Source organism: Puntigrus tetrazona, chromosome 6 (genome assembly GCF_018831695.1).
Source record: "Puntigrus tetrazona isolate hp1 chromosome 6, ASM1883169v1, whole genome shotgun sequence".
Classification (NCBI taxonomy): Eukaryota; Metazoa; Chordata; class Actinopteri; order Cypriniformes; family Cyprinidae; genus Puntigrus; species Puntigrus tetrazona.
In genome coordinates, this window is record NC_056704.1 from 25,879,323 (window position 1) to 25,906,636 (window position 27,314).

Sequence of the window (27,314 nt, forward strand, 5' to 3'; positions counted from 1 at the left end):
ACACAATATGACTTAAAATTACAATTTTGACATCGGTTACATACCGTACCAAATTCATAATATTTTCATTTATCTTTGGAACACTGATAAAGAGCATTTTTAATTAAATCTCTGAGCTTTCCGCCCCTTCGTTGACAGCGTATGCAAATGTCATTTCAAGGTCCATCAAGGTTGTCACGGTGTGGTTACGGGAAAGAGCACTCAACGGGAATATAACTCTTAACAGTCTTTTCATTTTCCACAAAAGAGTAATTAACAATACGGACTGACAGGCAGGTAGACAGACTGAAACCACACATACACATAGATACGACCAGAAGATTTAACATAGGACAAACAGGAACTTATATAGTACAAAGGAAATGACTTAATTAACTCAACACACCTGAACAACATAAGACAATTAACTGAAGACAGAGCACATGGGACATGAAAAAACAACAACAAACAACAACAAACAGTCCAAACATGTGACACAGGTATAGTTGTCAGTTTTAACTAAACATGTTTTTTTATAATTGATTGGATTTTAATTTGTTTCCCAAAAATAAACAAAAGTCTAATGAGATCAGAATGAGATTTTTTTCTATAATATTGTGGATGAACTAACCCTTTAAGTTAGGTTACTAACCTCTAATGCAAGCTAAATTATCTGCATCTACTATTAGTATGCCTAGACATAGTACAGTGCTTGAAAGATTAATGCAAAGATTAATGCATTCATGTCTGAAATTTTAGCGTAAAGCTCCTAGTGTTTGTGCGATTTTAGTGTCTCTTGCCATGAGCCAGTTTTATTTTATTTTTCTTTATATTTGATCTTAAGTTCCTTGTTGAGATTTGAAAATTAAATGAAAAGAATGAAACTGAAGTACAGTGTAACTTCAGAATAGTTTGAGATTGAATTATTAACTGCTACTCCAGAGGCCTTCTATTATATTTTCCTCACGGTTTATAAAATACTGAACTTCAAGTGGTCACCAATTGCATCTGTTTTGTGATCAACCATTTTACGATAGGGACCCCAAAATGAAAATTCTGTCATAAATTTTCATGCAAGCATACTCTCTCTCTTTCCCCCTCTCTCTATCTCCCTCCCCACTCTTTTTTTTCCCTCGCTGTCTCATCTGAAGTATATAAACCTGTCCATTTTAAGTCTGCAGGCAAATCAATCAACCGCACGAGCTGAGAAGGTGAGCACTCAAAGGGTTGTGTAATGCTGTACTTTGCGATTAATGTGTTGCTAATAATTTCACCCTCTTACGTGCTGTGCATTTGTTTTATTCTCGGCTCAGATGGAAACACAGACGGGAAATATTAATCGTTCTGCTTGATGGGCTTCGGAAAGTTGTGCAAATCGGTTGGAGGGAAAACAAAAACGACAGAAAAGCAAAGAAAAAGGAGTCACAGGACTTTATACCGGTGCAAAAGTGCAATGAATTCCACAATCTTGGAGTACACCATAGCAGATAGATACGCAGAAACTTTTGCAAAAAATTTTACCACCGTTCTCCTTGGGATCATAGTGAACTGTATAAACGGAATGTTTGTTTTCACATTCTTTAAGAGTTCTTTTTTCTACACTGACCCAAGATATATATTATATATTCACATGGTTGTCAATGATATGCTCTTAGTTTTTTTCAGTGTGAGTCTAAGTGTGATGGCTTATGCGTGGCCGAAGGTTCCTCTCCCGTTCTGTGTTTCACTTCTAATAATATCCTCAACTACTCATAAGAACACTCCTCTGACTTTAGCCGGGATGGCCGTTGAGCGTTACATTGCCATCTGCAAACCACTGCATCACCATCAGATCTGTACAGTGCGCAGGACCTACATCCTCATCTCTCTGATCTGGGGTGTTGGAGTTTTACCTGCACTGGCTGACCTCATTGTCCTTTCAGTTGTTCACCCTTTATCTGTCTTCACGACAAATGTTCTCTGTAGTACAACCACTGTGTATAGCACACCTTATCATGAGGAACAGAGCAAAATTACACACGGGATTTATACATCTGTTGTGTGGGTAATTCTTGTGTTTACATATAGTCAGGTGCTGATTGCTGCCAGAAGGGCCTCCTCTGATAAATCCTCAGCAAAAAAGGCCCAAAGCACCATCCTGTTACATGGAGCACAGCTCCTGCTGTCTATGTTGTCCAATATCACTCCTGTTATAGACAAAATTTATAGCCAACTTTTACCTCAGTTGCGATCAAAAATCACCTTTTTCAATTATCTTCTTACAAACTTGTTACCACGATTACTTAGCCCTCTTATTTATGGTGTTCGAGATAAACATTTTTTTAAATATTTGAAAGGACATCTTTCGTGCAGATTGTTGAATATAAAAGTTGGATCAATCAAGCAGTGAGCTAAAAAGGTATCATTAGATAAGCATTATTAGTAATTACTGATTATATTTTTTATAAATGCTTCCCTTTACTCGTAATTAAAAAAAAGTAGTTTATTATATGTGCTCTGCAGAGTTTTCATTTGTGACTCAGTTTTATGTTTCAGGTTAATGTTTTTCTATGTCCTTTGTAATATTTAATACCAAAATAAAAATGTGTAAAAAATATTTATGCTTTAATGGATACTGTGTTTTGTATCCACACTGTATACATGTCTATTAGCAGTACATTATTAGGCTGATTTAATACACAATTTGTGATAATGGGTTTTGCCAAGATTGTGTCCATTTTATAAACACACACACACACACACACACACACACACACACACATTTGTGGTTTATGACACACACACACACACAGCATGTTGGTAAAACTTATGTGGTTTATGACCCTAAACCTCTATAGGTGTAGAGCTTTTTGCATTTTTATGCAACAATTTGTATGTTTTCTGCCTTTTGAATTTGTCACATTGACATTGTTCTCAAACCTACCTTCTTACAGGAATACCTCTTCAAACCCATTTCATGCAACACCAATTAGTATCCCCATTTTCACATAAACTGCCTAATAAGCCTTTTGTAATTCAATTCAATTCAATTCAAGTTTATTTGTATCTTACAATGGCTATTGTTCAAAGCAGCTAATACCTCAAATTATTACATAACAAAAGCAAATCATTCCACAGACAAAGCAAATCACTACACAGCAGGATGCATTACAATACAGCAGGATGAATTATAATGCAGAAAGTTCAATGTTAGAAGTAGTGTAATAGTCAAAATATTAACCTGACAAAGTTTAAAAACAATTGATAATAATCTTAAATGTTCCTTACTAACTCTAGGACTTTTGAGTTTTGCAGTCTTTAATATAGTGTACATTGTTTCATATGATGGGAAAAATCTTGCACTGTTGAAACTCTTTGTTTCAGCTTACACACAGTATTCCAGTTTAATGAACAAGCACTGCATTATAAAAACTCAAAAATTAATAGAAAGATTGTATTAAAAATGCCCTCAGATGACTTAACTTTTAAAAAAATATTGCAGTATTGTTGCCATATTCCTCTTGTTTTTGGTGTACCAAAATCTCTTTCTCTCTCGCTCACTCACTCAGTCTTTCTCCCTCCCTCTTTGTGTATATAAACTGGTCGGTTTACTACTGGAGTCAAACTGATGAAGTGATCTGAATCAGTTTGTAGTTTAATTCATAATAACTGATCTGTATTGCATACTCTATGCAAAATTCCCTATCAGGGTATCACATTTGAACAGATCTTTGAGATATCAGCTTTGTGCTTGATGGACTTTGGACTGCTATTGATATCTTATAGAAAACAAGCCACAACAAAAGAAAAGGGAAAAAAAGGATTTCACTGAATTGTACCAACTGAAAAAAGACAATGAATTCTACAGTACTTCAAAACAGCACCCAGGACAGATATATGGAGGCTTTCGTCAGAAATTTCATCTTTGTTTTCTTTGGGATCATAATTAACTCCATTAATGGAATGTTTGTGTTTACATTCTTTAGGAGTTCAATTTTCTACAATGATCCAAGATATATATTGTATATTCACTTGGTTATCAATGACATGCTCATGGTTTTTTTCACTGTCACTCTTTCTGTGATGGCTTATGCGTGGCCAAAGATGCCTTTCCCGTTCTGTGTCACCCTGCTAATAGTAGCTGCTACCGCTAATAAGAACACTCCTCTGACTTTGGCCGGGATGGCCATTGAGCGTTACATTGCCATCTGCAAACCACTGCATCACCATCAGATCTGTACAGTGCGCAGGACCTACATCCTCATCTCTCTGATCTGGGCTGTAGGAGTTATCCCTGGACTGACTGATTTCATTCTTATAGTAATTGTTCGTCCTTTATCTATTTTTATTATAGGCACTCTCTGTACCTCAATAAATGTGTATAACACACCGTACCATGAAGAACTGAACAAAGTTATGAATGGCCTTACTCCTGTATTGTGTGGCTAATTCTTGTATTCACATATTGTCAAGTTCTGGTTGCAGCTAGAAGGGCCTCCTCTGATAAATCCTCAGCAAAAAAGGCCCAAAGCACCATCCTGTTACACGGAGCACAACTTCTGCTTTCTATGTTGTCCTACATTACTGCTGTCATAGACAAGACCTTTGCCCAATTTGAAATAGATGTTCGAAAAAAAGTGACCATTCCTAATTACTTTATAACAAGCTTATTACCACGATTACTCACCCCACTGATTTATGGTGTTCGAGATAAACTTTTTTGTAATCACATGAAAAGACTTTTTGCATGTAAATTACATATAGTAAAGGTTGAATCAACCAAACTGTGAGCAAAAAAAAAAAAAAAAGCTGAGAGAAACTGCAGCTAGGCTTTTCATTTTGCTGTAAATAGTTTTCTTTAATTCATTCTCTTGTGAAAACAATGTAAGTGCTTTATTATTAGGCTTCTTTGGTAATGCTTATTGTGAAGGTTAGATAAATCATACAGAAAAACAGGCTTTAAATCCAGCTGTTAATTGTTTTCTTTATTCTATATTGAATCTATGCTGTCAGCTGTTATATTTGTGCTATAGAATGTTCTTAGAATTATTTGGTAATTCTTATATATATATTTAAATAATTCAAATATATAAATATATATATAATTTTATTTATTTTTAATAATAGCTGGAGGCTATTGTGAGGCAAACCAGACAGGGCAATTTTCAACTCTCGCTAATAAGGTGGCAGGTGAAGCATTTTTGATATTCTTCATTTTCTGTGTAGCCGTCAGTTCACAGTGATATAAATGAATCTTTTCTAATAAGCTTTAATAGATTTTATATGATTTTTTATCTTCATAAAGCCATTTTTTAAAAAGATGTGTTTATTGTCTTTAGAATACTGCTATATGGAATTATTTAAATAATAAAAGATACCCTGAATGTTAAATTAAACTGCTGGTAGGTGGAACTGTAAATAAGTGAGTCATTGCAATTGAACCAAATGATTTAAATGGATGATTAATTCAGGAGATGCTCAGAGATGCAAAATTGTTGTTGTGATTTGACATTATTTTACAAAAAACATTCAAAACACCTCTACAGAGCATACATTACGAGTAAGTTTGTCTTTACTATACACGTTCAATATGGGATAATTGGGATAAAAGCTGCAGTTAACACTTCAAAGATCAAAAGATACAATCAGAATTTGAAAGACAGCAGCCTGAGGTTTGAGTACTTGGGATAATATATATCATTCAGGTCAAATTCTAATTCAGTCTTTCATGTCACCATATTTATTAGATTTAGTAGCTTGTAGTGGTCAAACAAAAGTTGGGTATGCTAGTTTCTCGCTCACTTACTCACTCACTCACTCACTCACTCACGCCCTTTCTCCCTCCCTCTTTCTTTGTTCAAAAGAGTATAAAATCTGCACAGTTTACTTCTGGTGCCAAACTAAGCAAATTAATGAGATGAATTTTATTCATTTGGATTTTAATTAACAACAACTGGTCTATATTGTATGCTCTATAAAAATTGTATCCACTGTATTTCCATTTTAGGTGACACGTATGGAAAAACATCTTTGGGATATAAAATTTCGTGCTTGGTAGACTTTTGACTGTCGCTCATATTTTACAACTACAACAGGACAATGAATTCGACGATATTTCAATACAGTGCCCAGGACAGATATATGGAGGTTTTTGTCAGAAATTTCGTCTTTGTTCTTTTTGGGATCATGATCAACTCCATCAATGGAGTGTTTGTGTTCACATTCTTTAGGAGTTCAATTTTCTACAATAATCCAAGATATATATTATATATTCACTTAGTTATTAATGATATGCTTATGGTTTTTTTTAGCGTCACACTTTCTGTGATGGCTTATGCGTGGCCAAAGGTTCCTTTCCCGTTCTGTGTCATCCTGCTAATAATAACTGCAACTGCTCATAAGAACACTCCTCTGACTTTGGCAGGGATGGCCATTGAGCGTTACATTGCCATCTGCAAACCACTGCATCACCATCAGATCTGTACAGTGCGCAGGACCTACATCCTCATCTCTCTGATCTGGAGTGTCAGTGTTTTACCTGGATTGGCTGATTTGATTGTCATAGTAATTGTTCGTCCTTTATCTGTCTTTACTACAGGCACTCTCTGTAGTTCATCAAATGTGTATAACACACCGTACCATGAAGAACTGAGTAAATTTACAATTGGGCTTTATACATCTGTTGTGTGGGTAATTCTTGTGTTCACATATTGTCAAGTTCTGGTTGCAGCCAGAAGGGCCTCCTCTGATAAATCCTCAGCAAAAAAGGCCCAAAGCACCATCCTGTTACATGGAGCACAGCTTCTGCTTTCTATGTTGTCCTACATTACTGCTGTCATAGACAAGATTTCTGTTCAACTTTTAATAGATGATCGGAAAAAAATGACTATTCCTAATTACTTTATAACAAACTTATTACCTCGACTGCTTACCCCTCTGATTTATGGTGTTCGAGATCAGGTTTTTTACAACCACATGAAAAAACTTTTTGCATGTAAATTGCTTATTGTAAAGGTTGAGTCAACCAAACTGTGAGCAAAAAGGTTTTAAGCTTGCTTAGTTTAGTTTTATTTATTTACTCCCTGCTGAAATTGAAGTAATAAAAATATTGAAATGTGCAAATTCTTAAAGCAAGTATATTGCACTATGGATTATGTGTACCACTCAATGCAGTTGTTAAACGTAGGACTTCTTACATAGATTACTTAATGCAAAAATTTAAACAATCAAGCAGTGAGCTAAAAGTTGTATTTAGAAGCATTATTATTACTGTTTATGTAGAAAATATTTTTTAGAAGTGCTTTCGTTATTTCCATTTTGTACTTTGTAATCATACGTTTTTGGCAAATTAGTTGAAAATAAAGTGTTAAAGAATATTTTTGCATATATATGAATATATATGTGTGGCATTATTTTGACTCCAAGTCTTTCATGCACGTCTTTTAAAATAAACGTTTTGCTTTAGAAATTTTTAACAATAATTTTGTTGTTCGTGGCGTTTCTTTAGCTGTTCACTCTGTGGCCTGCTCCATGCTGTTAGCTTGAGCTAACTGTTGATTGGGCCAACTGTCACAATATCTGATCTAGAAATGTATTCAATATTGACGTCAATACCCGATAAAAATATTGGATCGGAGCAATCCCTAACTAGGAAAAATCAGTTGAAAATATAGATTATACTGAAAATGACCTCAGATTACTGTAGTCTACCGTAGAATTTTGTAGTTTTGTTGCCATATTCATCTTGTTGTTTTCACTTACATTTGCATTTAATCATTTAGGAGATGCTTTTATCCAACTTACAAATGTGAACAATGGAAGAGTAAATAGTCAAGAGTAACAAGAACAGTGATTAGACCAGACAAAGAACTGAAAGGCACAGGGGTAATATATACACAGATTAAATGAGGGAACTGATGAATAAATGAACAGCATGTGAAAAAATTGATAAACTAAGAGGTAACCACTGAAAGAAACAAGAATCAGAGAGGTCAGAGAAGCCAGTGAGGAAGTGCTGGATCAAAACAATGACCAACTGATGAAGGTGAAACAAGTGTACATGGAGGAACTGGCAGAGCAGAAAGGCAGTTTCTCCGGAAATGAGGGCATACAGCAGAACCTCTCGAAGCGGCGGTGCTCTTGGTATGGTGGTGTTGCCCAGCAAAGCAATCTCAGAGTGTCATGCTGTGATCAAAGAGACCACTTTAGAACTCTGTCCCCCCCAAGGATAGTACTGTTGAACATCCGGAGGAGAAGGCAACTGCTGGAGAGCCTATAGATGTGTCAGTGGTGTCCATTCATCAGCCTTCATCCTGCACTGTCACGGCTATGGAGGTCGTCTGTGAACTCCTGTCCTGTCCTGTCATGGCTAAGGAAGACATTTGTGAACTCTTGTCTTGTGTTGCCCTGGCCATGGAGATCAATTATGAACTTTAGTTTTGCCCGATCCAGCCTTAGAATCTATTACATTCAAGAATTCTGTCTGTGAACTACCTGACTGTGTTCCTGCTGCAATAGGAACCCTTATTCCCACCCGTCTTTGCCATGAAAGACATACAACAAAACTTTCTGTATGCCACGGTAACCCTGTCATTAGCAAAGAGACCATTAATGAACTGTCTTTCCCAGTCAATCAATCTAATCCTGAACTGCCTGTGCATCCGGTGTCAACCACTGTTTCTATTAGTAAGTGCAATAAGGTGTTTGTTTGTCTAGGTTTAATCTAAGAGTCTGAGTTTGCCAGTAGTGCTGTGGATTCTGAATTAGCTGTCTGCCTTATGTCATTGAACAAGTCTGATTGTGAAGTGTCTGTTTCCGTCATTGAAATGTCTACTTCAGTCTCTGTCAATGCCCTGAACTCTCATTTAAATTTAAATTCTGCAGTCAAACATGACTCTGAATTATCTGTCTGTCCAACCTCTAGTAACAAGCCTGAGCATGAATTGTGAGCCTGTTGAGTTTTTTTTTTTATCAGCGAGCCTTTTTATGACTTGTTTCCCTGTTCTGTTGTCACCATGGAATCTATTGATGAACTTTTTGGGTTCCCTGTCTTGACCCTTAAGGCCATGAATGCTCTATCTGAGTTGTTTATCTCTCCTCTGTCTATGTTGTCCATCCTTCGACCTAGGTCTCAGTCTCCACCCTGATGAGCTCCTGTTCCACCTTCTCTGCCCTGGTAGTCTTTTGCTCTGCCTGGGAGGTCTTCTACTCTGTCATGGTGGTTTACTGCTCCGCTGTGGAGGTCTTTTGCTCTGTCGTGGTGTCCCACCACTCCTGCCCTGTCCTGGAGGGCTTCTGCTCTGTCTTCTCTGCCCTGAAGGGCTGTGTCTCAGTATTATTATCCCTGATGGGCTCTGCCTCCATCTGCTCAGCTCTGGTGGGTCCCTGCACCATCTGCTCCACCTTGGAGGGTCCCTGTTTTGTCTGCTCAGCTCTTGTGGGCTCCTGCTCCTCCTGCACCACCCTGGTTGGCTCCAGCTGTGTGTTCTGCCCTGGTGGGCTCCTCCTCCATCTGCTCAACCCTGTTGGGATTCCTGCTCTGCCCACTCTGCCCTGGTGGACTCCTGTTCAATCCTGGTTATGCCTCTGTCCCAGGATCTGACCCGGCACTCCATCACTCTCCCTGTTCTGCCTCCGCTCCATCGCCCCTTGCCAGTTTATACGTCTAGTTCTAGATTTTGCTCTAATTTTTCTCCCATGATCTGATCTTTGTCTGGATTTTGGATAAACCCTTGTCTTACCATCTCTGTGTTTGCACCCTGCTTGGATTATTGCTCATGTTTTCAGATTACCCATCTAAATAATATTCGCCGATCGAAGACCTATGCTTGCCCTAGGACTACTCTTGAGTGTTTTGTCCATGCCATACAAACCACTCCCTTTATAATCACTACAGTCACATCGCCTCCTGGTGACCCTTGGTTTCAAGAAACCAACGAATTGTGAATTGTCATTGCTAAACAATGCAAAAATGTTGTAACTTATGGTATGAAACTGTGTCAGTTTTTAAAATGTATAATTTTGTAAGAAATTCAAATAATAAATAATGTTTTGTGGATCTTGAATGTGTTGTGACAGATTGCTCTAGCCCTTCAGTTCAAACGGCGCATAAACTGATAATCTCTTCCTCTTTGCTAGTTTTAGCGCAAAATAAACATTGATGAAAGCAAGAAGGTATCTTGTTTCAACCATGGAAAGACACCATTGACACCAAATGCTGATATAAACCAATATTAAGTCCATCAATGTTAATCTGCTGTGGTCTGGTTTGTTTGTTGGACATAAAAATCTTACAAAATATCCAGAGATTACATCTGAAAATTTGTTTCACACAAAAACTAGCCCGCTCTGTCTTGCCTGTAAGCATGTTGTCAGTGTCCTCTTTTGTCCAAAATGTATTGTTCACTGCATAGGACATGATGTGTGGTTTGAAAGTGCTATGGCTTTGTTGGATGAACCAACAGTAACAGAAAATTATTGTTTTTTGCAACAGGTCGACTGGTTAGCTGATTTGTGAGTAACTGCAGTTAATACTCGCTTGAGATCAAAAGAGCAAGCAAAAAAAAAGAAAAAAAAAGCTAGGATTCTCTTTTTTGCTCAGTAGCTCACGCCCCCTTCTCCCCCTCCTTCTTATTTTAAATGTATATATAAACTGGTCACTTTAATTCTAGAGCCAAACTGACTAAGGAAATCACTTAATAAGGTGATTTTATACTGTGATAATGTGATTTTTTTTATATGGTGATTTAATAGTCATAATAACTCATGTAAGATATGCTCTAAAATTTTGGATCCTCTGTTTTTTCTTATCAGGTGACACGTATGAAAAAAACTACAAGCTTTGTGGATTTTGGACTGTTGTTGATATTTTACAACTGCAAAAGGAAAATGAACTCTACGATACTTCAATACAGTGCCCAAGACAGATATATGGAGGCTTTCGTCAGAAATTTCATCTTTGTTCTTTTTGGAATCATGATCAACTCCATCAATGGAGTGTTTGTGTTTACATTTTTTAGGAGTTCAATTTTCTACAATGATCCAAGATATATATTGTATATTCACTTGGTTATCAATGATATGCTCATGGTTTTTTTCAGTGTCACACTTTCTGTGATGGCTTATGCGTGGCCAAAGGTTCCTTTCCCGTTCTGTGTCATCCTGCTAATAATAACTGCAACTACTTATAACAACACTCCTCTGACTTTGGCAGGGATGGCCATTGAGCGTTACATTGCCATCTGCAAACCACTGCATCACCATCAGATCTGTACAGTGCGCAGGACCTACATCCTCATCTCTCTGATCTGGAGTGTCAGTGTTTTACCTGGATTGGCTGATTTGATTGTCATAGTAATTGTTCGTCCTTTATCTGTCTTTACTACAGGCACTCTCTGTAGTTCAACAAATGTGTATAACACACCGTACCATGAAGAACTGAGTAAAGTTATGAATGGCCTTTACTCCTCAGTTGTGTGGCTAATTCTTGTGTTCACATATTGTCAAGTTCTGGTTGCAGCTAGAAGGGCCAACGCTGATAAATCCTCAGCAAAAAAGGCCCAAAGCACCATCCTGTTACACGGAGCACAGCTTCTGCTCTGTATGTTGTCCTACATTACTGCTGTCATAGACAAGATTTCTGCTCAACTTTTACTAGATGATCGAAAAAAAGTGACCATTCCTAATTACTTTATAACAAACTTACTACCACGACTGCTTACCCCTCTGATTTATGGTGTTCGAGATAAACTTTTTTGTAATCACATGAAAAGACTTTTTGCATGTAAATTACATATAGTAAAGGTTGAATCAACCAAACTGTGAGCAAAAAAAAAACAGCTGAGAGAAACTGTGCAGCTAGGATTTTCATTTTGCTGTAAATGGTTTTCTTTAATTCACCCTCTCCTGAAAACAATGTAAGTGCTTTATTATTAGGCTTCTTTGGTAATGCTTACCTATATTTAGTGTGATCATAAATTATTAAATAAATAAAAATGGATGGCATCATAATATAACACAACATAAAAAAGTGCACATTCTTAAAGGAATAGTTTACCCCAAAATTAAAATTGTCATAATTTACTCACCCTCGAGTAGTTCAAACTTGTATGAATTTCTTTGTTTTGTTGAATGCAAAAAATTCAGGCTGTTCAAATTCTAATTTGTATTCAGGCTGTTTTGGATCATTATTGACTTCCATTGTATTTTTGTCCTGTTATGGAAAATCAATGGTGACCCAAAACAGCCTGATTACAAACTTTTTAAAAATATATTCCTTTGCTCATTTTTGGGTGGACTATTCCTTTAATTCAGTTAAACTGCTTTGAGAATTAATGATTTGCAACACATACACAAATATGCAAATGTGAGTCTATGGCATAATTCCTGAAGCACAACTGGTGTGGTGCTACAAATGTCAACACAGATGACAACAAATGTAAATCTTGAATGCACTGTATTTTGCCCTTCATAAAAGTGTAGGCTAAGTGAATTCATATAAATAAAAAGACATGCTAAAAACTGTCCTGTCACAAATGAGCAAATTTTGTTTGTTAGATGCAAGGCAAAAAAACTTAAAAGACCATTAGATATTTTTACACAACTGTTGACATAACACCTTTATAAATATTTTAAAATAAAACTAATGTAATTTAGTTCAATGCATTTCTAAGGGGCCTCTCTTTCCCTTCCTCCTTCCTGCCCTCCCTCCCTTCATCCCTCCCTCCCTTTCTTTCTCTCATGCTCTTTTTTTTCTTCCACTCATTTACATGCTAGATGAACATATAAACTGCTCAGTTATGCCTTGAATCAAAACATTTACTAACAAAACTGAAAAGGTAAGTTCAATCTTTCCACATCTATTATTTTGTTTTCATATTCCTCATATCACATGCTAATTAACATGCTAAATATATCTCATTTTAATTTCTACACCAGATAAAATAAATGGAAAAATCTTAAGCATAAAGAAGATTTGTATTTCAGCCTAATCAAGCTGGTCAGCCAAGCTCAAGATCCTTGAAAGTAAAGCAACAACAGACACCAATCAAAAGTCATTCTTTCAAAGAAAAGAATTTCACATCACTGCACAAGCACAATGAACTCTTCTGTGCAACTCTATAATCTACAAGAAAGATATGCAGATGCGTTTGCAAAAAACTTTTACCATAGTTTTTCTCGCAGTCATAATTATCTCCATCAATGGAGTGTTTGTATACATATTCTTTAGGAGTTCAGTTTTCTACGATAATCCAAGATACATACTATATATTCACTTGGTTATCAATGACATGCTTATGGTTTGTGTATCTGTAACTCTGTTTGTGATCAGCTTTGCCTGGCAAAATGTACCGTTCTCATTCTGTGTCACCCTGCTAATAATATCCTCAGCTGCTCATAAGAACACTCCTCTGACTTTGGCCGGGATGGCCGTTGAGCGTTACATTGCCATCTGCAAACCACTGCATCACCATCAGATCTGTACAGTGCGCAGGACCTACATCCTCATCTCTCTGATCTGGGGAATAGGAGTCATACCTGGATTGAACGACTTGATTGTCATAGTAATTGTTCGTCCTTTATCTGTCTTTAAACCAGTTGCTATCTGTAGTGCAGCAACTCTTTATAATACACCGTACCACGAAGAACTCAGCAAATTTACACCTGGGCTTTATACATCTGTTGTGTGGGTAATTCTTGTATTCACATATTGTCAAGTTCTGTTTGCAGCCAGAAGGGCCTCCTCTGATAAATCATCAGCAAAAAAGGCCCAAAGCACCATCCTGTTACATGGAGCACAGCTCCTGCTTTCTATGTTGTCCTACATTACTCCTGTGTTAGACAAACTGTTTCTTCCACTTGTGACTGATCAGCAGAAGAGAATCAGTTTTTTCAATTACCTTCTAACAAACATTGTGCCAAGATTGCTCTCCCCCTTGATTTATGGTGTTCGGAGATAAACATTTTTATAATCACATGAAGGGATTTTATTCATGTAAATTGCCTATTGCAAAGGTTGAATCACAAAAGTAAAGAAGCAAAAAGTACTTCTAATAATGTTGCTCTCTGTATTTCTATCAACCCTGCAGAAAACAGACATATTAAAAAAAGTTCTTGATTAGTGCTTACTTTTTTTGTGCAGTCATAACACATTTCTGAAAAATCTCTTAATTAATGAATTACAAATGTGGAATTTGTGCCTGTGGCATAAAACCTGTAGCTGAACTCGAGTGTGCCGCTAGCAATGCCAGTTTCTTATGGATTCGTATCCATGTTTTGCAAAATTGCGGGTAGAGACATGCATTCCCATTAAGCCTATGTAGCCACTACTACACTACTACACAGATACTGCAAAAATTCCTACAAATAGTTTAGGTTTTCAGTTGAAATGACCACCAGTAACATTAAAAACACATTTATTTATTTTTCATACACAATAATTATAATTAAAAAGTCAGATTTGATCAATGAAGACTTTGAACAAGTGAGATTTGTAATGAAGTACATTGACAGCTCATTAACAGCTTCATATGTATGTTTTTTCTGACACATTGTCTGTCAGCAACAACTCCTCTTTGTTGTCCATTAAATTACATTCATAATGATTAAGGACAAATGTTTGTACACATAAAGTGTATGTGTCAGCTCTGGTAATATCTAACATATTACAAAAACACAGCCCAGAAGGCACACAGTGTCATAAGACACTGGTGATATTTGGTTAAATATTGGTTGAGACGTCAGGTGAACAAACTTTAGCATAAATCTTACATCTGATATCAATGTTAAATTGATGTGTAATACAGACATCATTTCAACTGAAATGCAACATCTGCAACATCTGACGAACATAAAAAAACCCTGTGCAGAAAAGATCATTCCAAAAATGACGCCTAGTCCTGTGAAGACGTGAGAAAATAGAAGGGAAATGGGGTGGGTGGGGAGTGACCCCTGACAGAAGACCTGCGAAAGCTGCCCAGATCCAAAAGAGGCTGTTGGCGCTGGCGTTCGCCACTCCAGCTCAGTAAGGCACAACAAAATGAAAGTCTTGGAGTGCAAGGTACCACCAAGACACCCTGGTGGTTGGTGGTTGGTACACTGTAGTCCTCAACTGCTTCACCCTCAGCAGCCAGCAGAGGTCAGCTATTAGCCGGGACATAACGGGGGTCCTCTGGGGCTGCCGGGCTGCTTGGCTATGGCTAGCAAACAGTTAAATCCCAGCCTGTCTCTTCTGACCAACACGTCACCGGCAGGTCATTTACGATCCCCACATCTACAGGCCAGGTGCCAGCTGCCAGGTGCCAGCTGCCAGCTGCCAGCTGCAGCTGCGATATTTACGCTCCGGACAGGTACTTGTTGGTTGTCCCCATGCACACAGGTAATTAGGAAGGACAGCTTGCTTTCTCCCCACGGGGCAAGGACGTTCGGCCGAACCACCGTGCTGCCTTAGTTGAGGAGAGTGCGGAACAAGTTCCTATTTACCTTAACTTCTGCTTCTGGGGCTCCTGCTGATGGGTCGTGGTGCACGATGCAGCCCGCTAGCCAGGGGTTTCCAGAAAGCACAAGGTCCAGTTGTTCATGGAAAAACTCAGAGGCCAAGATGAATGACAGACCGAAGTGGGGGCGAATCTCCTCTGGAGTTACAGGTACTTCTCTGCTGCCTCATCTTCATCTTAGGCAGCAGTTTGGTGGCTTGTATACAGGGATGCGGGAGTGAAGCATGCAGCACCACGCTTGTCCGAAGGGCTGTGAGCTCCTGCTCGGTTTCACCCTGTCAAGTGGCCAGATGCTCCACAATTTGCTGCTGGTGGATGCACTTCTTCCATTTCTGTTGGGGTAGGAGCTACGCGCCCAACTTTCAGGACCGGAAAAACAGAAGACACACACACAAAAAAGGTTGTGGTGAAAGAGATTCTTCTTTTGCCTGCATTCTCCACCAGTGTGACAGGGTGAAGAATCACACGATCAGGAGAGCTCAAACAAAACCCCCCGGAGGGTGGTTTTATTGACAAAAAAGTGAATAAACCAGTGAAAGGTGTCCAATAATGCCCCAATAGTGTCTCTCTTCTCTGGCACAGTGGGTCCGTGCTGCGAAGGTGAGGCTGATCGGTCACCAGCTGATCTCTGAGAGTGAAGTGTTAGTGTCAACAGTAGTGGAGGCATTGCTTACTACTGCCATGCCTCGTGTGGCTTTTTTAGCCATTCCTTGATGAGTTGCAGCTGGGAACAATCAGCCTGGAATGGGTGTGGCCAGGTGCTCCTTGTGAGTTACCAGGGCAACGATGATTATTCCTTGGGACGCTCGTCACAATACATAGAGAACCAGTAGGGACAAAACAATAAAAGTAGACAGTTCTGTCAGGAATACTGTTGTCAAAGATGAAAACAGAACAGGACCAATGACTGTATTGCAGATATTGTTAAAGTTCAATAGTTTTAGTACATTTTAGTAAGGATCAGCTGAGAGTCAGCTAATGCAAGCTTGGCTAACATGATCTGCCAGAACCTGAAGGTCATTGCATACTGAGTCTTAAAATTCCATTGAAGTTTTTGCACATTATGTCAAAATGGAAAAAACACAAGCAAACATTTTTTACTCAGTGTGCAAGAATCTTGAGGGCAAATCAAAAATCATTGTAGGACAGTAGGACAAAAACAGGAAGCTGAACTGTAAACTAACAATAATTCAAAATAATGCAGTACTTATATGTAAATAAATGGGACTTCAACCCAGGCTGTAGGAAACAACTGATAACTTTACAAATGTATCTGTTAAATCTGACTTTGAATTATCTCCCTAGGAACTATCTGTTTTTGTTGACATCATGTTTCGATCCATCTGTTTGTCCAATGTTAATAAACAATGCTGAGTATAAATTATCTCCCTGTTAAGTTTCTGTAACTGAACTGTATGGTTCAGCTTCTGTCAATGCCCTTGGTTTTGAGCTACCTGCCAGTTTAACTTCAGTATAGTTCATCTGGAAATGTCTTCCTCTACAGTGTGCCCGCTCCGTTGTTACCAGGGGAAAATTTTCACGAACTTTTTTGTTCCCTGTTTCAGTCCCTGTCTCCACAAGGTATCTATGCTCCTTCTATTTTGCCATGTTGGTCATCTGCTTCTCCATAATGGTTTTCTGTTCTGCTCTGGTTCCCGGCTTTACCCTGGGTTCCTGCTCTCTGGCTCCACCCTGATTCTCTCTTCAGCCCTGGTTCTCTGCTCCATACTGATTCTCTGCTACACTGTGGTTTCCTGCTCTGCCTGGCTTTTGCTTTGCGGCTCCACCCTGGTTCTCTGCTCCATCTTGGCTTCCAGCTTCACCAGCTCTATTTCAATCCCCAGTCTCTCCACTTCAACATGGACCTGGCCCTCCTGTGACCTGGTCTGTGGCTTTCTGTCCTATTGTCACCAGAGATTGACTTTGACACTACACAGACTTTTACACTTACACTGGACTTCAGTTCCCACAATCCATTTCACTCTGATTGCACACACAACTGTATCCAGTTTACATAAGCCATGGACTTCCTCTTCCTTGCTGCAGAGTATTGTTTAATGTTTATCGCACGTCTAGTGATAGCTGCATTACATAGTCCATAATTTCAAGTCTAAATTAGTCTTGTGTTTGTCTGTTTTTCTGTGTTCTGGTTCTTGTTTGTGTTTTTTGGATACCCTTTTGTCTCGTCATTTGGACCTGTTTGCACCCTGCCTGGACTAATTGCTAATGCTATCGGATTACCTATTTTTTCAGGCCCTCTGAATATTGTTTGTTTTGTATTATTTGTCTTGTTTGTGTTCTATCTGCCATTTTATTTGACCCTTGGCCACTTTATGACCATGTCTTTTCAAATGGCCTGGAATGTAAAACTTTATACCAGATACATGTTCTACAGGTGCTTTTCACTAACACTGAAAGTGTGGCAAAATGTGCAAGAAGCAATGTAATAAAAGTTTGCAGAAATGCTCACATAGGCATGTTTTTCAACCTTTACCTAATTCATAAATAAATGAAAGCAATACTCTTAGTTTTGCTTAAATTAAATTTCAAATATATTTTCTATGTGCGTGTGTTTGCATGTATGTATTTACACCAGGAAAGCAATATAATATAGTGTAATTAAACTTTCTCTCCATTCCTTCCTCCCTCCCTCCCTCTAGTCTCAAATGAGTATATAAACTGGTCTGTTTTCATCTGGAGTCAAAATGATTTATTAAGCAATCTGAACAGGTGAGTCCACTTTTGTAACAATTACTTACATTTTTTATTTAAAGTATATTCATTGTAGCTTATAACTATGAACTTGTTTAATGTTTCCTATTTTTATTGTGTATATGTAATAATTAAAAAATCTTCATGATAAAGATAACATATTCAAGTATAATGTACTTGTTACAGTCATCAAGATCACTGGAAGGAAGAAAACAAAAACATGACTGACTGAAATAACACTTTTTTTCCAAGAAAAGGATTAACAGTTAATTTCAGTGAATCAGTGAATTTTACACCAGTGCACAAGGAAAATGAACTCTACAATGTTTTTATATACTGTACAAGAAGAATATGCAGAAATATTTGCAAAGAATTTTACAATTGTTCTTCTTGGAATCATAATTATCTCCATCAATGGAATGTTTGTGTTGACATTTTTCAGGAATTCAGTTTTCTACAATGATCCACGATACATATTATATATTCACTTGGTTATCAATGATATGCTTATGGTTTTTTTCAGTGTAAATCTTGCTGTGATGGCTTATGCGTGGAAAAATGTACCTCTCTCATTCTGTGTTCCACTTCTAATAATAACTTCAACTACTCATAAGAACACTCCTCTGACTTTTGCCGGGATGGCCGTTGAGCGTTACATTGCCATCTGCAAACCACTGCATCACCATCAGATCTGTACAGTGCGCAGGACCTACATCCTCATCGCTCTGATTTGGAGTGTAGGAGTCATACCTGGACTGACTGATTTCATTCTCCTTTCAGTTGTTCGTCCTTTATCTGTTTTTACAACAACTGCTTCTTGTAGTGCATCGGTTCTGTATTCCTCACAATTTAATGAAATACAAACCAGATTTATGAATGGCCTTTACTCATCTGTTGTGTGGACAATTCTTGTATTCACATATTGTCGAGTCCTGATTGCAGCTAGAAGGGCCTCCTCTGATAAATCCTCAGCAAAAAAGGCCCAAAGCACCATCCTGTTACATGGAGCACAGCTTCTGCTCTGTATGTTGTCCTACATTACTGCTGTCATAGACAAGACGTTTATCCCACTTTTACCAGTCGATCGAGCAAAACTAACATTTTTAAATTATCTTTTAACAAATATATTACCACGACTGCTTACTCCCCTGATTTATGGTGTCCGTGATAAACTTTTTTGCAAACACATGAAGGGGCTTTTTTCATGTAGATTATTCATTGTAAAAGTTGAATCAACCAAACAATGAGAAAAAAGGTCAACACCATTAATTGTTTCATAAAAACCTGGATATGTAACATAAACAATCATTAAATGTTTTCCATGATTTATATATAATATAACTTAATGACTTTGTGTATTAAAATGGATCATCTGGAAAATAAGAAATTGTAAGTGTTTAAATTCAAACCTGCAAGAAACAGTGTGTTTTGAACAGACAGGACCATATTTAACTGTATACTGCCACAATCTCAAACTTTTCTTTAAATTTGTTTTACCAAAATGTTTCAGGCTAAAGCTGTTTACAGTGTAAAATCATTATTAAAATGAGTAGAGCAAATATTATCAATAAAACTAAGTACTAGTGCCAAATAAAGGGTAGGCAACCCTCTTTTTAAAAACATAGCCAAGGTCACTCTACCTTTTGGATTAAACACCACAAACAGTATGGTTTATGGCCAGATAGCTTTGAATTTCATGTGTAGCATTTACCTTTCTCAGTAGGTGATCTAATCAATTTGGTTTACTTACATACAGTCCTAATTTTTGCTTAATGTTTTTTGGACACACAATATATTAGGTGGCCTTAAGGTGCAAGTACATGCATAAAAATATAAGTACAATGTACTTATTGTGTTCATATGTTCACTCTGTCAGCTATACATTTACAAAGCCACAGGAATATTTTTAGCACAAAGAAAGCAAAAATAACAATTTTATACCACATTTCCATCTCTTCTCTGCTCTACTCTCCACTCTTTTCATTCACAACAGTACATGATGAAGCATGTGAGGGCGCCAGCACCGATCAAGAGCCAGGGTGTTGAGGTTAAACACAAGGCATGTGTTCAATGTCATCATGCTGACTCTGGAACAACATGGGCGTAATTATTGACAGAATTTTTATTTTTTGGGTGAACTAACCCTTTAAGAAGTAAGTAATGGGTCAAAAGTTTAAATATAAATGTAATTACAAAAATTAATTATAGATGTAAATACATATATATAAGTGCTATGATACAGGTGGGAATCAAACCCAGGCCGCCGGACCTGCCATACTTTTGTGCATAATAACAAAACTGACTGTTGTGTCCATTGCATTATTTTGTGTTACTGATTCGCTAAAATAGCATTATGAATATTCTTCTAGCATATTTTGGTATTGTAATGTGCTCATTTCGATCAGTATTGCCTCTTGTAATGTGTTGTTAAAGGATGTGAGTTTTCTCAGGAAACCTGTGATTTTGGCATTGCTATTAAATAAATTGCACAGTAGGTTTGTATTAAATCTGTACTTCATTTTGCCTTGCAAATACTGTACTGTCATGAAATTAACAGCAACTGTTTGAAAAGGCTAACTAAGTGACCCAAGGGCAATGACCATCATAGTTAATATTCATAATCTCTGCCCTTTCCACAAACTATAACTAACACACGAGCACATACAATAGCACTCTACTGATTAAAACTCATGGGAGCTTCAGGCTGAAATACCCAACGCAGAACTGGTTCTTCTGCTCAAGGTAAGTCTATAAGACTTCTCAAAATGAATAGGCTTTGTTAGTCTAGATCTGGTCACTATTTAACTCTGGTCACTAATATCTTTCCTTATTCTTTTCCAGACCCTTGTTCATAAAGAACCGGAAAATGAACTCGACAGTGTGGATTGTGGATAATTATGAAGAAGCTCTAGTCAAAAACATTGTGATTGTTTCTCTTGGTCTTATCATTAATTTTATTAATGGAATGCTAGTGGTGACTTTCTTCTCCAACTCAATGTTTTCAAGAGACTCCAGATACATTTTATACATTCACCTGGTAATCAATGACATGCTCATGATATGCATCTCAGTGACTTTATATGTGTTGACTTATGCTTCCCAACTTGTAAATGCACCATTGTGTTACACATTGGTTTTTCTTGGTACAACAACTTTTATGATCACTCCATTGAATCTGGCTGGTATGGCAGTAGAGCGTTTCATTGCTATCTGTAAACCACTGCATCATGCTCAAATTTGCACACCACAAAGAACCCACATCTTAATATGCTTGATTTGGGTTGTAGGAGCTATGCCTTCTCTTACAGATATCATTATTTTACTCTTTGTCCAGCCCATAGCTCTCCTCAGGTCTACTGTGCTTTGCTACACATTTAGTTTGTTCCCGACAAAAGCCCACAAGGATCGCACCACTGCTTCACAAGTCATCTGTATGTCATTTGTGTGGATAATTCTCATATATACTTATTGCAGAGTCCTGTTCACTGCCAGAAAGGCAGTTTCAAGGGGTTCTGCCAATAAGGCTCGGAGTACGATATTGTTGCATGGTGTCCAGTTGCTTCTTTGTATGCTTTCCTATATCACTCCTGTTATGGATATGTTTGTCTCTCCCTTTTTTCCTGTTCACAGAACAAAAATCACTTTCTTTAACTATCTAATCACAAATATTATGCCTAGATTATTGAGTCCTTTGATATATGGGGTCCGAGATCAGAGGTTTGTGAAACAAATGAAAGAATTTTTTGCTTGTAAAATTGTTATTGTAAAAATTGTGCCATCAAAATGATTATTTTTTTTTTGATGACAGTTATTTAGAAATAATAGAAATTAGAATTTTATGTATTTATTTATTTGCATTTATATTTATTTATAAGATTTGTTTTCATTTGAGAACATCAGTGAGAACAGAAACTCTCTAGCTTGACCCAAAACACTCGAAACGGGTGTATTTATGATTTTTTTAGCATAAACAAATAGTGAATGGCTTTTACTCAAAACTAACTTCACAGATCAATTTTAACAACTGGGTTTTTGATGATTTTTAGTGGATGTATGAAATAATTCACCCTCTAGCAGGTGTTGTTTAATCATTGTGGATTTACAACAGCACACATATTTGTGTCGTTATCTTGAACAGCAACCTTTTAACTAAATATTATAAATTGCAATATTTTTATATCTATATAATATATATAACTATAATTTCAAAGTAATCAAAGTCTGAAATATTTATTAATGTTGGTGATAAAGTACTACTGGTTAATGATTATTGTTTTAAATTAAACTAATTGCACTGTAAATTTGTGTGATTTATATTTATACAAATTTTACTGCATTTTGATAAATTAGTATAAATATAAATAACAAATTTACCTCCAGGGTCTTTAGACCACACATGATTGCTTGTAACTAGGGGCATTTCTACTGTTGGTTATTGTATCTACAATGATCAGTCACTGCATTAAAACCACTGAATAATATTGATTATACTGTTATCGTGGCATGTTTTAGATTTTAAAGTGTTCCTATTATAGATTTTTTGAAAATTAACTTTCATGCAGCATGAATGAAAAAGTCTTGCAAAGTTTTAAATCTAAAAATACTTTGTACATGAATTTATTATCTCTCAAAAGAAAAAGTCAACTCTGGATTGATGAATAGACACTTCTTAAAAAAAGTCATTTCATGTTGATGTTAAAATGAAACTTTGATCCTGAAGTGTTAAAAGCTCACAAACACTGATTTAAATGAATTGACCAATCCCTGGATATTTTTGGGAAAAAAGAATTGTTGAAAGAATTGTTTGTTTTTTGTCAAACAAAAATGAGACATATTATAAAAAAAATTATTTTTGACCTTGAATGCATGTCAACCTATTGTTTGGGAGTAACATAATGTCTATAAATAATTAATAATTATATAATCAAAAAAATCCACCTTACAAATACCATCAGGTAGGCATATATGCATGTGTCAGCGAAAGAATCACACAGAAAAGGTACTATAGCTCAATTTGCTGAAAAATCCAATGCTGTGTATATGGCTACATAGCTGCAGATCAAAGGAGGGCCTATAAATAAAACTTATTATTCATAAAATACAGTGCAATCACATCAGACTTAGCACAGTGCTTATTCAGTAAATGCTCAGCTGTACAGATGAGTTTTGTGTCTAGATTTGAATGTGGCTAATGTTTTAGCACATCTGATCTCGATCTCTGGTTCGTCTTGGCATGTCTTTTTGAGTTGATCTGAGAGGTCTGTTTGGTTTATTCAGTGAGAATATCTGCAATGCATTTAGGACCTAGGCCATTAAGTAATTTATAAATGAGTAATAGTACTTTAAATGAATTGACTTCAAAATCAATCCTAAATGTAACTGGAAGCTATAATAAGGTCCTGGTTTAGTTTACTTAGAATTTTTGGTTCTAGTCAGAATCCCAATATCAATGTTCTGGAAAAAAAAGCTGTCTTATTGTTTTCTTGGGCAGGCCGGTGAGGAGACCATTACATTAATCCACCCTGCTGCTGCCAAAGGCATGAACAAGTTTCTCAAAGCTTTGACTGGAAACAAAACGTCTCCAGGTTAAGAATGTAACCATGGTTCCTCAAAGGAACTTAAGCCACGTCAATGACGCTGAGCGTATGTGCAGACCCGACCAGTAAGATGGTGAGACGTCATAGGTGGGTGACGTCACGGGCCAGGAAGCATAAGAGCATGTGGAATGCTGCCGGCCTCAGCCTCTGTCATGAAGCGGGCACGGGCGGGGATGCCGCAAGTGTGGCCTCGAGATGCAGCATCTCGTTCCTTCGAGGAACCATGGTTACATTTGTAACCTGGAGACGTTCCTCTTCAGGAACTCAAGCCATGTCAATGACTCTTTGGGGCATGAGATGCCCATGCCTCCAGACTTGAAAGTCCCAGCACAGTGTGCAGTCTAGGGCAGGAGGACAGAGGAGCCAGGAGCGGCTGTAGAAACCTGTAGAAACAGGTAAATGTGTGGGGGGTGCCCGAAAGCAGGGCCTTGGAGGCCGCCACCCCACAGGTTGAGTGGGCCCTGACTCCTAGCCTTGGCAGGAGACCAGATCACTCATACGGCATGTTAATGGCATCCACAATCCATCTGCTTAACGTCTGCTTGGCTGCTGGAAAACCCTTCCTAGGGGAGCCAAACCAGATGAGCAGCTGGTCGCTCTTCCTCCACAGGGCTGCTCGCACTGGACACACACAATTGAGCTTTTGCTGGCCCAGCCCTGTGAAGGGGGGAGGATTGAAAGCCTCCAGCATGACTGCGACCGTAGAGACCTTCGGACTATGCCCTGCATGTGGGTACAGGAATGCCCTCGTCATACCTGGAGCGGACTCCAGGAACAAGGGCGCAACTGAAAGGGACTGAAGGTCACCTACTCTCCTCAGAGAACACAGTGCAAGCAACAGTGTGGTCTTAATCGTCAGAAGGATGAACCTCGGTTGAAAGACCTGAGGCTATGAGCTGCGCCCCTCAGAGGCCACACCCACAGCCTCCACAACTCTGGGCGAGGGTGCACGATGGTGCAGGAGGTCCCTCCTGACTGGGATCTCCCACGGAGACCCATCTAGGATGGCCCTCAGGTCCGAGAACCATACTCGGTCCAGCCAGAATGGCACTACAAGGAGTAGGCTTACCGCATCCCAGCTCACACTCCCGGAAGCAGAGCGATCGGGGAAAAGGCATACAGGTGTAGCCTCGGCCATGTCTGCACCATGGCATCCAGCCCCAGTGGAGCTGGATGAAATAGAGAGACATTGGGACATAAAGAAGTCCACCTCTGCCTGGTAAAATTCTCTCCAGATCTGCTCCACCACCTGGTACACCTGCAACACCGCCATAGTGTGCAGACATGTACCAGCCTGACCCGTTGCTGAGTACCCCCTGCAGGGCCGGAGCATTTAAGGACGATGCCACGGCAGATGACAGATAGCCAGCTAGCGTCCGTTCAACCTGCGGCATTGTCCTATAACCGCCTTGCTTCATTCCCACAACATTCCCGTAGAAATGTGAAGCGTGAACGAAGAGGCTTTAATAAAAAATGGTTTATTCCATTTTTGTCTGCCCTACCTCCACCTCCACTGGTTCCCATTAGCACCTCAACTCTTCCCATTCTGCTCTCTGGATCTGTCTCGGGTGTTCCAATCCTCAGTTCTGTCCTGTTAAGTATGTCCTCCAGCTCCACCTCAGGTCTCTGTGCCTTTGCCTCCTTGGCTCCACACTTCAGGGTCTGTCGGTCCACCTCAATTGTCACCTTAATCTGCCATTACCACGTCGTCTAGTCTGGCTAAAAGAAGTTCCACTTTGGTCCTCTGTCGCACCAGCTTTGGTGACCTTTCCACTTAGGTCCCAAGAGCCTGTAGCTCAGTTCAAACCCAGTTTAATTTTTTCACATTTTCCCTCCACTTGTTAGTTTTAGTGGTTTCTGATTAGATCACACCTGTTTTGTAAGATGAAGATAAAGACTTGTTAATGTTTAATGTTTATTTATCTTTGAAAAAAATGTTCCCAGTAAACAACATAAATCTGCAATAAGTTACTGGCAAACAGCTGCAAGTAATAGTGTAATACTATTAACAGGGAATATTTGCATGGTAATCGTGCAAACATTTGAATAGACTAATTTAAAATGACCCAATTGCTATGACTATTGTGTTTAATATTCATGATCCTTGCCCTTTTCACCAACCATAAATAACTTACAGTAACACTCTACTGAATAAAACCCATGTGAGCTTCAGACTGCCCATCCAGAACCAGTTCAGGTAAGTCTATCTATAAGACTTCTCAAATTAAAGGCTAAATAAAGACTAAGTTAAGTTACTGTAGTAAGTGATTTTTTAAATTCATCTTTCAAAATTTTCTGTTCCAGATCTTTGCTTTTAAAAAACTGGAAAATGAACTCAACAGTCTGGATTGTGGATAGTTATGAAGAAGCTCTTGCCAAAAATATTGTTATTGTTTCTCTTGGTCTTATCATTAATTTCATTAATGGAATGCTGGTACTGACTTTCTTCTCCAATCCAATGTTTTCAAGAGACTCCAGATACATTTTATACATTCACCTGGTAATCAATGATATGCTCATGATATGCACATCAGTGACTTTGTATGTGTTGACCTACGTTTCACCACTTGTGAATGCTTCACTGTGTTGCGTTTTAGTTGTTCTCGGTTCAGTCACCTTTACAATCACTCCATTGAATCTGGCTTGTATGGCAGTAGAGCGTTTCATTGCTATCTGTAAACCACTGCATCACGCTCAGATCTGCACACCACAAAGGACCTACATCTTTATATGTTTGCTGTGGGTTATAGGGGCTATACCTTCTCTTGCAGATATCATTATTTTACTCTTAATCCAGTCCACATCTTTTTTCAGTTCTCTTGTACTTTGCTATCCATTCAGTTTGTTTCCTTCAAAAGCCTACAAGGATCGCACCACTGCTTCACAAGTTATTTATATGTCATTTGTGTGGATAATTCTCATCTATACTTATTGCAGAGTCCTGTTCACTGCCAGAAAGGCAGTTTCAAAGGGTTCTGCCAATAAGGCTCGGAGTACAATATTATTGCATGGTGTCCAGTTACTTCTTTGTATGCTTTCCTACATTGCCCCTGTTTTGGATTTAATTGTCACTCCTTTTTTTCCTGTTCACAGAACAAAGATCACTTTCTTTAATTATCTAATAACAAATATTTTGCCAAGATTACTGAGTCCTTTGATATATGGGGTCCGAGACCAGAAGTTTCTGAAACAAATGAAGGAATACTTTGCTTGTAAAGTTATTATTGTAAAGATTGTTCCATCAAAATTATTATTTTCAGTTGGCTAAATTTTACTTGTAAATAATGTATTTATGTTCAATTATTGTTTTTTTAAGAACATCACATTATTCTCTTTACAGTGGCTCAGAAAGTGTTTAGACATTTCAGAACTGTCATCGCTTTTCTTTTTGCTCACTGTCTTTTAATCATCTGGTGGTTTGGTGATTTTTAGTGGATGTGTGAAATCAGTTTCCCTAAAGTATTTTTCCCAATAAATATTAATACCAAATAAACATTTTTAAGATAAGCAATTTAAGACACCTGCTTATTAATGTAAATGGTAGAATAAAAGT

General features: G+C 38.0%; 7 protein-coding genes and 1 pseudogene across 7 annotated transcripts; all 8 read left to right on the forward strand.

The window, feature by feature from the left end:
* Positions 1 to 1,330: 1,330 nt before the first annotated feature.
* On the forward strand, positions 1,331 to 2,368 carry LOC122347566 (odorant receptor 131-2-like). Its single transcript, XM_043242938.1, has one exon. The coding sequence runs from the start codon at positions 1,331 to 1,333 to the stop codon at positions 2,366 to 2,368; it is 1,038 nt and encodes a 345-aa protein (XP_043098873.1).
* Positions 2,369 to 3,810: 1,442 nt separating this feature from the next.
* LOC122347309 lies at positions 3,811 to 4,748 on the forward strand (annotated as a pseudogene).
* A 1,309-nt stretch (positions 4,749 to 6,057) lies between these two features.
* Positions 6,058 to 6,993, forward strand: LOC122347310 (odorant receptor 131-2-like). The gene has a single exon (XM_043242490.1). It carries the CDS (start codon positions 6,058 to 6,060, stop codon positions 6,991 to 6,993), a length of 936 nt encoding a protein of 311 aa, XP_043098425.1.
* A 3,846-nt stretch (positions 6,994 to 10,839) lies between these two features.
* On the forward strand, positions 10,840 to 11,781 carry LOC122347311 (odorant receptor 131-2-like). The gene has a single exon (XM_043242491.1). It carries the CDS (start codon positions 10,846 to 10,848, stop codon positions 11,779 to 11,781), a length of 936 nt encoding a protein of 311 aa, XP_043098426.1. The 5' UTR covers positions 10,840 to 10,845.
* A 1,313-nt stretch (positions 11,782 to 13,094) lies between these two features.
* On the forward strand, positions 13,095 to 13,916 carry LOC122347550 (odorant receptor 131-2-like). Its single transcript, XM_043242911.1, has one exon. The coding sequence runs from the start codon at positions 13,095 to 13,097 to the stop codon at positions 13,914 to 13,916; it is 822 nt and encodes a 273-aa protein (XP_043098846.1).
* Positions 13,917 to 18,440: 4,524 nt separating this feature from the next.
* Positions 18,441 to 19,411, forward strand: or90b1 (odorant receptor, family 90, subfamily B, member 1). The gene has a single exon (XM_043242861.1). The coding sequence runs from the start codon at positions 18,476 to 18,478 to the stop codon at positions 19,409 to 19,411; it is 936 nt and encodes a 311-aa protein (XP_043098796.1). The 5' UTR covers positions 18,441 to 18,475.
* A 1,619-nt stretch (positions 19,412 to 21,030) lies between these two features.
* LOC122347471 (odorant receptor 131-2-like) lies at positions 21,031 to 21,951 on the forward strand. Its single transcript, XM_043242779.1, has one exon. It carries the CDS (start codon positions 21,031 to 21,033, stop codon positions 21,949 to 21,951), a length of 921 nt encoding a protein of 306 aa, XP_043098714.1.
* A 4,139-nt stretch (positions 21,952 to 26,090) lies between these two features.
* Positions 26,091 to 27,029, forward strand: LOC122347313 (odorant receptor 131-2-like). Its single transcript, XM_043242492.1, has one exon. The coding sequence runs from the start codon at positions 26,091 to 26,093 to the stop codon at positions 27,027 to 27,029; it is 939 nt and encodes a 312-aa protein (XP_043098427.1).
* The last annotated feature ends 285 nt before the right edge of the window (positions 27,030 to 27,314 follow it).